At 41.7% G+C, this 16,382-nt stretch overlaps 2 protein-coding genes across 2 annotated transcripts in view; both read right to left on the bottom strand.

Moving 5' to 3' along the window:
- The window catches only part of fbxo9 (F-box protein 9), a 446,168-nt gene that overhangs the window by 199,324 nt on the left and 230,462 nt on the right, over nt 1-16,382 (bottom strand). The gene's annotated exons all lie outside the window — the stretch shown is intronic.
- fam83b (family with sequence similarity 83 member B) lies at nt 268-8,646 on the bottom strand (the record flags this gene model as incomplete). Its single annotated transcript, XM_080740749.1, has 5 exons — nt 268-280; nt 1,146-2,756; nt 3,243-3,367; nt 5,709-5,873; nt 8,188-8,646. 5 exons carry the CDS (start codon nt 8,644-8,646, stop codon nt 268-270), a joined length of 2,373 nt encoding a protein of 790 aa, XP_080596875.1.

Below are 16,382 nucleotides of genomic sequence, written 5' to 3'. Positions count from 1 at the left end.
GTTTGTAATGCTACTTTTACAACTTTAAACCTTTGAACCTTGGGTTGTATATCTATGGGCCATGATATACAGTAAATCGAAACATTGTGCATCATCTTTACCTTTTGCTTAACTGTATTTGGAAGTATATCATGCCCAGGTGCGCTTTATCTTTTTGTTTCTTTTATACTGCTGACATTTTGGGTCAGAATGTCTTATTTTTTACGAGTCAAGCAGTCTATAAGAGAATAGGTCTGTGTGTCTGTTTGTGTGTCCGAGTGTCTGGAGTTAATCTCGCCGTCTGACAGAGAGGAAAACCTGTTAAAAAATGTCCGGGGCTTAAGTAAACTGAAGAGCCTAGATATGGCCTACATCCTGGCACAAATGTCTCAAAGTTTGTTGGGAAAAACGTGTTAAAAATGTCCGTGGCTCAAAGTTTGGTGTACGCCAGGGTCCCATTGGCCAAGCTTCGCAGGACGCGCTGTGATTGGCTAGCGGGATGCTTGATGAAATTGACTCATAAATAGCACCGCTCACGCTCACTTCACACTAGATGTGATTTTAGTTAATTATTTCATAGATTAGTCTATATAGGATAGGCAATGATTCATTTTTTGTGGATGTTTGCAAATGTAAACAAAAAAGTGCAATATATGAATCTTTACCTTTTAACCAGGTAATAGGTAAACAACTGTTGAAGCAACCACACAAAAGTGGAATCATAAACTAGACATTCTAGTTATTGCTTGTTTTTATGTATTAAATTCCCTACTCGGTGTATGAATCGTTCAAGTTTATTCTCATGGTGTCCGTGTGTAGCCCGGCTCAGGTTATGTTCATTAGCTGTGCCACCCTTAGAAGACGGGATACTTTTAGTTTTCTCCGCGTTACCAAAACCTGTTGCAGAATGTGAGGGCTGCTTCTTTTCATATGCACTGAAAGGCTCAAATCTACTGTGCAAGCGGCTGTCTGCACCTTTACGCCAGTCTCCTGTTTCATGGCTAGGCCGCACATTCTTATCACCTTGTCTGTGCATCCGTTGTGAATGTGATCTCAATGGCATATTTGCAGGAGAGACTGGATGGAGGTCTTCAGTTCTAAATCGCGGAGATGATGCTTTTCTGGAGTCATCTGCTAAGTGAGTCCTCTGGTGATCAGATGAATACCTGTTGGTGCTACTATGTAAATGTTGCTCCTCATCCTCGGCCGTTATGGTGTCCGTACTGCCACCGGAATTGGCTCTTTCTCTGCGTCTAGGGGAAGAGTCTTTTTTCTCTGGTATGTGGAGTAGTGATCTGATTTTCTTGGAGCTCTTCTTTAGGAAACGTGGTGAGCTCGTGCCACTGGGTTTACACGTTGGCTCCTTATCATTCACATCAAGTATTGCTGCAGACATTGTCCTAGAGGGGGGCTCTTGCCAGTTGGGCAGTTCAGGTGGGCTCTTTGTGCGTGTAATGCTTTTGACATCATAATGAGACACCGACCTCTGGTCCTCATTCAGATTCGGTCCAAATCCTCCATTCTGTGCATTGGCCCTAGCTGTACCTCTATCCATCTGTCTCTTTGCAAACGCTCCTCCATACATGGGCCCCGGGGATTCACAATCATCCCTGTTTGTTCTCGGTTCTGCCAGACTATGCCTTTTGAGCCAGTTGTCTGTCAGGGTGTTGGGGGTGTTTCTGGACATTGCGCCGCCTTTGGCTCTGCCGAGACTGGCATAAAAAGGATGGTGAGAGTTTCTTCCTGGACCACAGCTGATGTTATTCCTCTCGTCATCCAGAATCTGGAGACTTTGCCTCTTTGAGAGGAATTCTTCATTTTTCATTCTGTTTTCCGCTGTCGGGTTCCATTGCATTGACGAGTAGTGCAAAGTGCTGTTTGGTGTGACTGAGGGGTCGACCTGATGAGCAGCAGAAGAGGAAGTGTTTGTGTAAGTGCTTATTTCTAATTGCTCTGGAATAGTGGACTGAAGAGCAAGTGAAGTCCTCATCCTGGAGCTCATGAAGGGGCTAGCTTTGTTGTCTGGTGCTTCATACTGATCTAAGTAGTCACAAGAGTCTCCAAATGGAGAATCTGTGTTTTTGAGGTAAGACTCAATCCTCCATGTGCGCTGAGAGGACTTGGACGTACTTTCGATTGTCGGCGTGTTCTGTTGCATGGGGAGGACCTGTTGGTCAATGCCGTGAAGGGACTGACGCATGTTTGGACCTCTGAACATCTGTGGGCCTTGGGAACAGTTGTCTAAGATAGTGTTGTAGCTGGTTCTTCCATTAGGAAAGCCCACATCTGCAGCAATGTTCCAGTTACTTGACCTATGCCTTGCATTCTGAGGAATATATGGGACATCATGTCCAGCATAGCTATGCCTTTTCAGATAGTCCATAGTCTCTGGAGGCTGCAGCTGATTGATCCGGTTTTGAGCTACCACCCCTTGGTGAATTACTGGCATGGGTTCAGTTGGCTTATCTTCATAAAGCCTCTCCTCGATATCTCTCATGCCCATTTGCCTCTCACAAGTCTTACGATATACTGTGTCAAGGGTATGTCTCAGCTGGTCCTTTCTCTCAAAACCTTGGCCGGAGTTCGAGACATATTTGCCCATAATCTGCCTCCCATTTGGCCTGGTATCGTGTATGAAACCCTCTGGAGGGCACAGCTCAGCGGGCACAGTGGACCTGGCATAGAGTGTTCGAAACTCCTCGTCGTAGGACTCAACCAGATGGCCTCTTATGACCTGAACCATACTCAGATGAATCTTCTCATACGACCACATGAAGCTGGGAAGAAACAAGAAAACAAACAACATGTATAAACTCAGTATGGAGGTGGATAGAGTCAAGCACGATATAATCATTACAAAATTAGCTGTGATTGTGGAAAATTTGTCAGCATTGAGTGGGTTATTTTCTTTGAATAACAGATTATGATTTATACCTTAGATTGGACCTTGAACACATTTTTAAGGTTTTTGTTTCCGACTGATCAGAAAGAGTCAGAATGTTAAGTACTTTGTGTTTTTACAATTAAATTCATATCATTCGATCAATCAACACCTCACAGCACGTTGCATGTTGAAATTTCTCCATGAATTGTTGTCAGTTTGTTTTAATACTTTACTGTTCTTAAAATCCATCAGTGTTCATATGTTCACAAACATGTCTTAACATATTTATGGAACAGTACATTAACAGGGGAAGCCGTATTGACAAAAATTAGCAGAATGAGTGAATTTAGTATTCTCTTCTTCACGTGGGGCTTTTTACCTGTATGTACCATAGATCACAGTTTGGCAGTCGACCAACAGGAACTTCTGTTGCATTGCTCCATGAAATGTAGCTCCTGATCGACAGAGGTAATCCTGTCCTTTGACGGTGCGCACTCTCATGTTCTGTGTTCAAGGAGGCGAAAAGACCATGTCAGATGATATTGTACAGACCAGAATTTAAGCATATAATAACACACTTTAAAACAAACAAACCTATTAAAAGAGGTCAAATGCACTTTGGAGAGTGAAATAGTCTTACTTTTTAGAATATGATTAACTATATTAACTTAATAGCACATTGAAATATGGTGCTTATTTCTACGCTGTGTGGTAGCGTAGTTGATAGCTGGCTTCACAGTCCGTTAAGAATGTGCATAATAGATGTTTAAAGGGTGTGTTTAGCATCACTTAACAGTGGTTAGTAATTATCACCCCACCCAAAACGGGAGAAACCACCAGGGTTTGAAAGAAGGCTTCAGGCTTTTATTGAGCAGTGAAGCATTGGCATGTTATTATCGGCAATGCTTTTTATGGCATGGCTCGATCTGCAGGAGTCATCTATAAGTGTGTCTGTGTATCCGCAACTAATGTCACAAACCACTGGTGCAACCAGTACCACATTCCCTGTGCACACTGCCAGAAGGCCACAGATGTACCTCCTCTAATTTGTTTTCACATTTTACGTTTTAAACCTTTTGAAATATTGAACCTCATAAGCTAAGAGGCATTATGCATTTATATTCCTTCTATTGTGATCCTGTTTCTGACATCCAATTAGAGGTAAACCAAGTTATTAACCAACTATTAACTGAGCAGTCATTCAACTTGTTAGTTATTAACCCTGTAGCGTTCCTATTCTGGGGGAAAGAAATCTGCAAAATAGCCGATCTACAAACTCACAATGCACACTTTGTGAACTTTTATATTGGCTATTTTGGAGAAGAGATTTGGGGCCCTATTTTCATCCATGCCTTATTTCTTAACAAAACTTCTTTGCCTTTTTTTCTTTTTTTACTATTTACTATATAGATTGGCAATTTTAAGTATTTTAAAATGTTTTAAAGAATAGTAAAAAAAGAACGTTGGACGAAAATATAGCTCTTGGTATGCAGGGAAAATGGGGTGTACCAGGTATGGACCCCTGGGGGATCCCAGTCAATATAGATTTTCAGTGGTTAATATTTCATCTCTTTCAATTTGTGGCAACTCAATGTCCACCTTAATTGAGCTCATGTATGTTCTGTCAACCACATGAGATGGCCATGGTGATGCACAAACAGGGGCGTCACAAGGGGTAGGAAAGTGGGACTGTGTTACTAGGGCCCAAGGTGGTGGAGGGGCCTTAAGTATTTTATACTTTAGCTATTGAAAAATAGCAGATATACAAGCTCACAGCGTGGCACCGAGTGCCGCGCTGCGAGCTTGTAGATCTGCTATTTTTGAAAAGTCGTGGAAAATGTGTGCAAATCCTTTTTAATATATGTATTTTTTAAGCGAACATTTGTAACTCAAATTTTGCTTCTGGGGGGTCCCTGGAACTCAATATTTTGAGATGGGGGTCCGTGGCCAAATACATACCATTTTGGGGGTCCTTCACATGAAAAGGTTTTGAGCTCCACTGACATCGAAACATAGGTTTTTCAAAAAACCTTAGAAGGATTCGAAATATTCAAAGATTTTCATGATTTTTCAAAAAATAGCAGATCTACAAGCTCGCAGCGCGGCACTCGGTGCCGCGCTGTGAGCTTGTATATCTGCTATTTTTCAATAGTTAAAGCACAGGGGCCCCACAGTGAATCCTTGTACCCAGGGCCCAGAATTTGGTGCGACACCCCTGTGCACAAAAGACGAAGTGACGTGTTTATATAACTAGCCCTTACCCGTTCAAAGATATGAGCTCCGAAATGATGTGCAGAGTGTGTGGGTTATGGGATGTGTGTATATGAGGGATGGAAAGTAACTTTAACTTGTGTTTGCATGATAATATGTAGGAGCATCAATGTAAGAATTACCCGTTTCGTTTAATGGCTACAGAGATACTGTGTTCCCCCCCACCCCCCGCCCGCCCGCCCGCCTGCACACACACCCGCCTGCCTGCACACACACACACACACACACACACACACACACACACACACACACACACACACACACACACACACACACACACACACAGAGCTGGTTAAACATGTTGCCTCATGCTAGATGCAGAATAGATATGCCTCATGCTAGATGCAGAATAGATAGTAGATACACCATAAAAATGCTAATATACAGCATATGATTTGTGAAAGTGACAAACGGCCTTCACAGTTATGTTAGGTGTGTTCATATGCTAATGGTGATGCGATTTCAGATCAATTGCTCCAGCCACTGAGGAGAAACGCTGTTTCAGACAGACAGACAGACAGACAGACAGACACTCACTCAGACATTCGGAGAATTATATGTTTGATATACTCACCCTGAGTTGCTGAAGCTTGATATCCTGGTTTTCAGCCAGGGTGAGGAAACTTTTCAGATGTGACTCATCCAACAGCACGTAGACTGAAACTCCCCTAAGAGAAGCATCAACGGTCTCCTTGAATATGTCTACATCAGTAAACATGTCCATTACAATGGCAATGACCTATGAAGAAATACACAGCAAAGAATGCTTAGAAAAATGACTTAACAACAGGAATTGGTGACGAGTGCTTTGCCATGGCTTTGACTTGCTTGCAGATAGTTTAAAGCAGTGGTTCTCAAACATTTTACAACAGTAATTGATGTTTATTTTACTGCAGAATCCCCATTTGAAGAGAGCCGCACCAAAGAAAAAAAGATGGTTGAAACCAGAAGGACTGCACTTATTACAGTGCATGCACATTTGAAAATAAAGTATACCATTTCTACCTGAGATATGACATTATATAATGTTGATCTCGATTGTAAAGCAGCTTACTGATGATTCCCATGATAATTGACCCAACCATTCTTAGTTTTTGGGTTGACTTTAATTGCAATCTTGACGGGCATTGTGCTTTTTCCTGGAACAACCACATACTTATATTATCTGTGGGAACAACTTCATGAAGGGACAGTGATGGCTCTGTTTCAGGAAGACTCGAGTGTAAAGAAGGTACTGCGTGTGCTCAACGACCATGTTAAAATGGAGATAAAAAAGACATCACTGTCCACTGTATAAACTACAATGAGCTTTAATCAAAATGACATATCATTTGCTGACCAAAGCAACAGCCCAAATGTGTGACTTCTTTTAATCACATAAGTCCTATTTTACTAATACTCAAGTTTGTTGTACATTTTTTATCATTTTCACTTATAATAGACAGCAATGGGGTTCTATGATTTTTGGATATGAACTAGTTTATCTAGCATTCTCTAGAACAGGTTTTAGTCTTTTTCTTTTGTTGGCTATTTTGGGAAAAATTATAATTAATTATTAAAGTTTTCAGGTTTACAAGACATTTTGACATACAGTAAAAACTTTTCTCGCAGTGATGTTTGTCTAGCTGACATATTTGATGTAGGCTATATAAAATAAAGTCTGCAAATTGTAAGACTTTATGTCTGGGGGCAGTAATGCAGGTAATAATAATTAGTTACTAATGCAATATTTCTGATGTAGTGTACAGAAATATTGAAATAACCATCGGATAATTTTCGTTACATCACAAAATATCATCATCATCATTATTCCCCTACTAAAAGCTATGATTATGTAAACTCTATTCTATAATATTGACAAAGAAGAGGTTCCCACACTTTTGTCTCATGGCGGTAAGCTGCAAAACCAGATTTAGCCAACTCCACCCCGACACCCCGGCTTGGCACTCCTTTGTGCTGAAAGATGAGAACACCAAAGGCGTGTAGATTTGCTTTGAAGGAAAGGCAGGACTTGCAACATGCTTTTAGAGACGGGAACCAAGACTTTTTCAAATTAGTCATTGTCTGGCTCAATTTGTGATTATGTCGCAGAACTAGGTCAGTCCTCCGACTCCTCCATAGCTTTGAATCTCAACCTATCCTTTGTTTTGTGATTTCTACATCAATGTTTCTTACATTTTTTTAATGTCAAGCATCCCCAAATTGATGTACTGTATTTGGCCTCGGCCCACCATAAAAGAAGATTTGTCTGATCTGTCAAAATCTTTTGAAAATAGTTATATCTACAAGCTTGTAGATCGCCTAGTTTCAAATAGCTGGAAAATAAAATAGTGTATACACTGTTCCTCATTTTTCTGGGGACCCCCTGGAACCCCTTGAAGGACCCCTGGGGCTCCCCATACTTTCCCCACTTTGGGAACTATTAGTGTTCTACATGTTATTAGCCTGGTGTGGTAGCCTACAGCAGGGGTTCTCAACCTTTTCAGGCCACGACCCCCAAAATAATCATATTTTAACTGGGGACCCCCCACCCTGACTAGCACTAAGAGTCGAGGAATTACATTTTGTGTAACACGGTTCTATTGTGAAAATAGCCGATCTACATGCTCACAACGCCTCGCAACGCGAGGCGTTTCTGCCTCTAGGTCCTTAAAGGGGAAGACCACCCATTTTCAATATTGAACTATGTCAACTTGATGACATCACACATTGTACTTTACAATACAAACCCCAAAATCAATCCTCCAGTTCTCGGCAACACAGAAGGGGGGAACCTTTTTTCTATTTCCACACAACTCCTCTAAGGTATATTAATGACATAGTTCAATATTGAAAATAGGTGGTCTTCCCCTTTAAGTCACTTTAGAAATCCACCCTCTATACACTTAAACATTATGTTGGTTTGTTTACTGTTGAGAGTGAAAGCAATGTTGCACATTAAGTTAATCATCTGGGGACCCCCCCCCAAAAAAATAATTTGGGGACCCCCCCTGGGGGTCCCGACCCACAGGTTGAGAACCACTGGCCTACAGTGCATACCATCGTCTTATTACCTGTCTTGCATCCTGGATATTTTTACGGATGACCTCCTTGATGGAGGGGTGGTTTTGTCTGGGTGGGTGAAAGAGCAGCTCCACGTGCGTCTGTTGTCTCTGAGACGGCAAGACCTCGGGCCACCCCAGGACCAGCTCTGGGGTGGCCACGTCCGAGTGCATGGGCCAGTATGTCCCTGTGGAGGACTTGGTGGTGTCCGGAGGACCATTACTTTCCTCCGTGTCATTTCCAGGCGTGGGCTGCTCTGCATTGGCAGTGATGAAGAGGAGCTCTTCCTCAGACAGGAAGCTCCCTATGCGTTCTCCCTTTAGGAACTTCTGGTAGCTCTCCCTGCCGTCGGTCACCAGTTGATCAATGGCCAGGCGATAGGACTCCTTGTAGTGGGGCTGGATGTAATCCTCTGTCTTCAGGTCCCCCCTCAAAGACGAGAGCATGGAAAGGTGGTGGGATTCCATCATTCCAGATCTGTCAGAGAGGAGAAATTAAGTAATTATGGGATGACGTAAGGATTTTTCATTGAACACACAGACCAATAGGCAGGGTTATGCACAGCATGAGTAATGGATAAGCGAAGCGTTTGATATTGTAATTCCAGCAAAGGAAACCACAGAGAAATATACCTCTGGAAGTCTGTTTCTACAACTGAATAAAAATACAAATCTAACTTTTCACCATTATTATATTAATGCTGCTCAAGGTATCTTTATTGTTGCGTCTTGTGTCTGAGGATCCAGACACAAGATGCAACAATAAAGAAACCTTGAACGGGTCACAAAACATACAAATTGTCCGGGTGACATATTTTCCTATACTGTCGCAACAAGACAAATAAAAATGGAACAAATCTATGGGACAATGTGTACTCATATTATCGATTGCGGCCATCAAGCAGGTGTTCCATAGTTAGAAACAGATGGTATTCTTGGCTTCCTCTGTGCTGCTGCCAAACATGCACAGACTGGTTTGTGGGACGGATGCCTATGTTAGAATTTGAAGACAGCCATCAAACCGATGACTGTTTACTTTGACAGGAACACCCATGTGGAGATAAATCAAAATTTTGGATTACATGTAAAATTGCGGTCACTTGTAAACACAGGATAATAAATAGCTCAAAATGAGGGGAAAACGATTTGTCGTCCTTGTGTATGTCTACTTATCTATATCTATAATACATACTGTATCTATATTATTTATCAAAACGTAAGCAATTATCCAAATACGTGTGCTATTAACTGTAAATTAAGGGATGTTTTCATTAGTATCATACTTTACATAGTCTTTTGAGAGTTACAAGCTTGTTTCAGGAATTCCAAGTGCATGCATGTCAAGAATTGACATGCATGCACACTCTTAAACCTGGAACTTAATCATCATGAATATCACAGAAGATAAAAATCGAGAGAAAACCAGTTCAGTCTGTGATGTCATAACACTGTCACACCAGTTTGAAGCCATTTCACAGATAGAAAATGGACTTTGTGGGCTCATGCTGTGTTTTTATAAACCTACAATTTTGATACTGTACGTCATGCAAAGAAACTGTAGCCTTTTCCCCATACAATGACACAGTACTTCTTTGTTTCTCAGTGTATAATAGGCTAAATCTTGTTTGTCTACATAAATGTGGACATGTATGATACCAAGTTCTCAATCATCATTAGTTATCTTGATGCAGTACATACTGTACAATGACTGTAGGGTCATGTAACCATAATGAAACTATTATAAGTTCATAGATGGTCAGTGATGATGGCCAAAGTTGTTTGTGAATACAGCACAATAATGTATGAAAAACGTATACATTCAAACAAATTAATTGTACAGTAAAGTCGTCTATTAAAGATTTAAACTATAGCCTACAAGAACTGAACAAGACCATTCACATGCGAACTCTTTCAGTGAACAGAGAATTCATTTAAGTTTGAGACACGTTAATATGTCTTTTAGCCAAAAGGGTCACCAGGGTTTGTCAGTTAATTAAATCCACTGAAAGCATTATAAGTCCCCACTACTATTACATAATAGTCTACAGTACAGCAGTGACTTACGTTAAGATTTTGAATTAGGCTACATGAAAATCCACTTGAATGCTCCCAATATATCCCAGTCTGGCACTGTCAACATGCTGGCGGTATCTGACTGGTGTACTATGGCTAAGCCTAATGTCTGCTTGGCTGAGGGAAACAAAAGACAGGAGGTGTTTCAACATGATAAGCAGTCTGTGGATAGAGGGTGTGGGTTCTAGTTTTGACATGCAAATACAAGCTCAGCTTCAGAACCTGCTCCCAGGCAGCGGCAGTCATAAACCTGTTTGAGATATGTAGCCACACCCACTCCTTTTCCAGGGACTCAAAGTTCAGAGGAAAGTAAACCTTTGCCGTCTAGTGCTGCTGCACACTTCAAATAATTGGTCACAATAATAATAATAATATCACAATATAATCACATTTAACAGATTTTATCTCCTGTACTGAATGGCAATAAAATAAAATAAAGCAGGGCTCGATAAAACTTTATTTTTATGTGATATGGCTCAGATTTAGCAGGCCAAACGTCTCAGGATTTCCACAACACTAAACTTGTAGGGCACATGGTTGGGAGGGATAGATTACACACAGGAGGGTTGGTCTTAGATTGTGCACGTGTTGTGATTATTTTGTATATTCTATTTCATCATGAATCATGAGTAGAAAATGAAAGAGCTTTATGTGTAATGTATCCCTTTGTGTATGTCTGTAAAGCTTCGGATCCCAACAGGTGGGATTAAAGAAACAAAACCAGTACATGATTGTACTGGTTAATTGCTGGATATGAAATGTTCATCTGCAATTGCCTGTAGCGTAGCCCAGGGGTCTTCAACGTTTTCAGGCCAAGGACCCCTTAGTTGAGAGAGAGATGAAGCAGGGACCCCCACTACCTTATCATAGATTCCATTTAGTGTCATCGTTTGACAGCACAATCATCAGTGTATTTTAGATTCATGTCAATTTGTGTTTTCAGATATTTAACCACTTGAACCGTCAATACTTAATAAACTTGACCTATCACCCTGTACTTGTCTGCTCTTTTTCCCGGGCTTGTAGATCGGCTATTTTCGGCAACAAGCTTTGGTGTAGAGGGCCCTCTACACCAAAGCTTGTTGCCGAAAATAGCCGATCTACAAGCTCACAACGCCTCAAGCTCACAACGCCTCGCAGCGTGTGAGCTTGTAGATCTGCTATTTTTGGCTAAAGTTCTCAGAATATGGACACTAGGGTTCAAGTGGTTAATATAAAAAAGGAGAAAAGCTAGTTTCTATATCACTCAAAGATCTGGAGGACCCCCTGTAGTAACTCTGGGGACTCCCTAGGGGTCCCGGACCCCCTGTTGAAGACCCATGGCATAGCCTGTTTCCTATAGTGGTCCCAGTCATGTTTAATCACACATGACATGGTTAAGCTGTTGATTATAATGTTATTACAAAGGTTATAAATGTAGATGCAAAGAGCAATACTTTGCAGGAATTCACATTATAGACTGACTATAATCCCCCTAACATTATTTTAATCCCTTGTGCTCATCACGGTGGTACGTTCACAAGGCATACATTTCAGCATCAGTTTATTCATCAACAGGCTTAACAGACTCTCTAATGCTTAATTGTGCATGCAGCCTCTCTCACACGGATGATACACTCCACAACTTGTATATCAAATACCATTTCTGCCCACAGAAATGGCTGGGCCCTGAAAATGTCCACAGACAGGGCCCTCACAAAATGTGTATTGTAATATAAGACCACAGTTTAGGCTCAGAGCGCTGTTGCATAATGTATCACCCCCTAATCTTTGCCCTCGCTTGTGTCTCAGCTAATTCACTCATAAATAGTCTATAGTCTCAGTGAACTTCAAGAGCCTACACAATTATAACAATCTCTATGGAGATCAATCATTTGTGAAACCATTGATAGAAACAACTATTATCTTTGATAAAGAACACTATAGGAATGACGAAGAGAAGTTCACAACACCAGTAACTAACATCACATCTATTATCATCTTAACTCATAGCCACACAGCCAGTACCTGCCGGGAGAGTAAATGACTAGTAACGGAGGCTCGTCTCATTGTGAACTTCTGCCATACCATTACTCACCAGGTGTTCAACAATGGCCAAGCGATATGACTCCTTATTATGAGGTTGAATATAATCCTTTGTCTTCAAGTCTCTCTTCAAAGATGAGAACATCAGAAGATGATAGGACTCCATTCCAGATCTGTCACAGATACAGGAAATGAATTATGAGAAACATAAGTATGAATCATTGAACACAGTCTAATATGGTTGTGCACAGCATGAGTGATGGACATGGGAGGGATTTTGTGATGTGACTAGTAGTGAATGTTATTGCAGCAAAGGAAACCATTGAGTAATACACCTAGCCCATTTCCGCCACTGAAAACAAATCCTTTCTCCCAGTCTCTACTCTCACACAGCCTCTTTCACGCACAACTAATAAAGTCCAAGATTGTCGTCACAACCTGCATAACATTTCAAGTACATTTAAGCAACGTAACCCCTAATTTAGTGACCTCAATGAATAGAATAATACGATGAAAGAAATGTCTGGGCCTCTGAAAAGCCCCATTATGAGCCCTCCCCAAATCGGCAATGTTAATATCATCGCATGTGCGTGCTCTCTCTCTCTCTCTCTCTCTCTCCAACACACACACACACACACACACACACACACACACACACACACACACACACACACACACACACACACACATACACACACACACACACACACACACACACACACACACACACACACACACACACACACAGTACCAAGGTCAACAAAGATCTGCTACACTTACACATTTCTTTGTAGAAAATGCACTTTTCTTTACCTTGTGGGTTCATCTTTGCCTCTTACCTCCATCTTCCTTGTCTTGCTGAAGTCCTTTATGTTTTGTTTATGTCCATCTGTTTAGCCAGTTCACACTCAATTATTAAAGTTATTCAGCCTCCCTGGCTCATTGTGCAGTACAAATAGTTTATTATATTTCGGTACAGCGTTACACGTTATTTGGTACGGTGACCTACCGGTGAAAATTCTTGGTCAGTGCATTTTCATCTGGGTCTAGAGTCATGGCATTGCAATGAAATTCACTGTCAGTGTCGTGACATCTCGGTAGCCAAACAGATAGGTTACTGGATTGTAATATAAGACCGCAGTTTCATTTTGGCTCAGAGAACTGTTGCATAATGTATCATCTCCTAATCTTTGCTCTCACTTCCTTGTGTGGCTCAGCTGGTTATAGCCTATAGGCCTACAGTAACATCATAATTTCAATCTCAGTGGACTACGAGCATACAAAAAGACAGGCATGAAACCAAGTAGCCTACATGCATATAGGATACATTGGTTAACATTTGTTGGTTGTTACAACAGGTGGGAGTGAAAGAAAAACTGAAATAATATTACATGACACATGTCCAACATGGAGCAAGTTAGGAAGACCTTTTCATCCTAGACTATCAGTGTCTGGTAGCTTATAGGGACAGATGGCAGCAGGGTTTCCATTCAAAGTTCCAGTCCATTTCCAGCACAACAACAAACGTTGCTTCTTGGAAATGTATGTCATAGGCTATAATGTCAAAATAGTCATCACCACACAGACCAGTAAGACTCCCTAATCGGGAGATAAGTGACCATCAGGTCGCATACACAAACTTTAGAAGGCAATGGTAGCCAATCAGGAAGGAATATGGGAAATGGGACAGATCCATGTTGATGACATGACTTTAGAGATACTGTGTAGCGCTTTGCGTGATTTTAGAGCAAAACCTGTAGGAGCAGTGTCCAAAAATGTGTTTTGCAAGAATCTGCCTCATGCTGGCGCTAGAAGAGTGCCATGTGAGAAATGAGGGGTGGGGTTGTGGTTTGGCAGCCAAGGAGTGTGTGTGCAAAGTTTGGCATGGATAGGGGCAATGGTGGCGGAGATATTAGTAGGGGGAAGTGTCACATGACGGACAGACTGACTGACAGACAGACTGACAAACTGACTGACAGCCGGTGGAGGTTTTGATAGTAACTGCGACCTGACGGTCGCAATAAAAACAAGAGCAGAGAAAAACTGTCCAGACAGAGGCTCTCTCTCTGTTGAGTGTGTTGGGTTTGTGTGTCCAACATGTGTGCAGTCACACCTAGCTCAGGCCAGTTGTGACTGCTTAAATCAGCCACCACCCACCCTACAGTGGTTGCATGCATGTGTAACATGATGTACATAGGCATCCAGTTCCTCTGAGACAACGCCTCAGGTCAGTCCATAAGGTTCCATTTCAATAGAGCGAAGGGGGACCAGATATCTGCAGCATTGTTAAGCTGTATAGGTACTATGAATGTGACCATGTAGGCAGAGTCAGGTATGCACTCTGACAATCACGGGGAGTTTCTCACCCTGGAGCTGCATCAGTGACGAGTCACGTTGGGTGAAATCCAAGCCCTGTTCTATGATGTCATCATGATAAGTTATAGAGGCTGGCTGACCAATGTTGTGAAGGCATATGCCTGTGCAAGTATATGGCAAGATTTCAGCTTTCTCTGTGCACAATAGTCTACATTCTAAATTACAAACTCACAGCAAAACGGGGTGCTCTGTAGCAGTGGTTCCCAAACTTTTTACCTCGAGACCCCAAAGAGAAATTAGACATTTGCTTGCCAAACTACTGAAAACAGCAGATCCACAAGCTCAGAACGTGTCAAGTTCGTCTATTTTCAGTTCTTCTATTTTCAGTTCTTCTTAAACCTTTGTTTTCTAATTTATGGAATGAAATTACTTCAATCATTGCTTTTTTTAAAAACGGAAATCTTATCTTATTTTTAATCTAAAATCTGAAACAATTATAATAATCAAACACAAAATAAAGGAAACCAAAAAATTAAGGGTCCCACAAAAATGTGTCCACAACCCACACATGGGTCCCGACCCAGTGCTTGGAAACCAGTGCTCTGTAGGGGGCAAATCACCAGCAGGCGTGCCCAGCCACACCTCTCTCCATCTTTCTCTCTGTCTGGGGCTTGTGATGATACACACTAGAGGATGACACGGGAGTGGATTTTCACTCCTGTCCCGTCCCACTCCAGCAGAAAGAATCCTGTCCCATCCCAATCCTGGGGCAGAGTAAAAAAATAAATCCCGTCCTGTCCCACTCCTGTACAATGACTCCTGGTCCCATCCCGCTTCTGGTCAAAATCACTCCCGTTCACATCCCGCTCCCGAAAAAAAATAAAAAAATGAAATCACGCAGATGTTTTTCTATTTTGATCCATATTATATTTGATATCATGTTTATTATTATATAATGTATAATTTTATAATGTTGTTCAAAGACCTCACTTTCCTGTGCAATTTATTTCTGCGATTTGATGAACTGGTCTGGGATGATTCCCGTTCCTGCCCACTCCTGTTGATTTTCATTCCTGTCCCGTCCCGATCCTGGCATTAATACAAATTTGACTCCTGTCCTGCGGGAATCCCACGGGACCCACGGGAATTCCTGTCAAATGTCATCCTCTAATACACACACAGAGGCAGCTGTGTACTATACATGTGCACAATCACACAAACGTGTAGACATCTTAGCACACGTGGATCTCTCATCAATGAGGCTGACGATATACATGACATGTGTTTGACAGCCTCAAAGCAAAACAAGACAATACAGGTTAGTTGAAGGTAGCAGCCTGCATGTCCTGTCACATGTTCCCCATTTAAATAGGGTGCTCTGTCAATGAAGTGAGTTCGGCCAGCAGCAACTGCAGTTTCCTGACTGAACTTGCTCTGCCTGCGTCTCATTACTTCTGTAGATCATCATTACTTCTGTAGATCATCTCTGCAACTTAATTGAGAGCATGGAAAGATGACGTGATTCCATCATTCCAGATCTGTCATAGATAGGGGAAATTAAGTGATGCCTAAGGATAAATGGTAGCGCTTTTCATCCAAAGTGCTTTACATAGATTGAGCATTACATTCACAATTCACACACACATTCATACACCAAAGCACCAACCTGCAACTAGGGGTTCAGCGTCTTGCTCAAGGACACTTCGACACCAACTCTGCCCAGCCAGCACGCCCACATGGGTCCCGCATGGGTACGAGTTGGGCTACTTGGGTACCACGTGGGCATGGGCTTG

Source organism: Nannobrachium achirus (assembly GCF_963921795.1).
Source record: "Nannobrachium achirus genome assembly, chromosome: 13".
Lineage (NCBI taxonomy): Eukaryota > Metazoa > Chordata > Actinopteri > Myctophiformes > Myctophidae > Nannobrachium > Nannobrachium achirus.
This window is presented reverse-complemented; position numbering and strand designations above follow the sequence as displayed.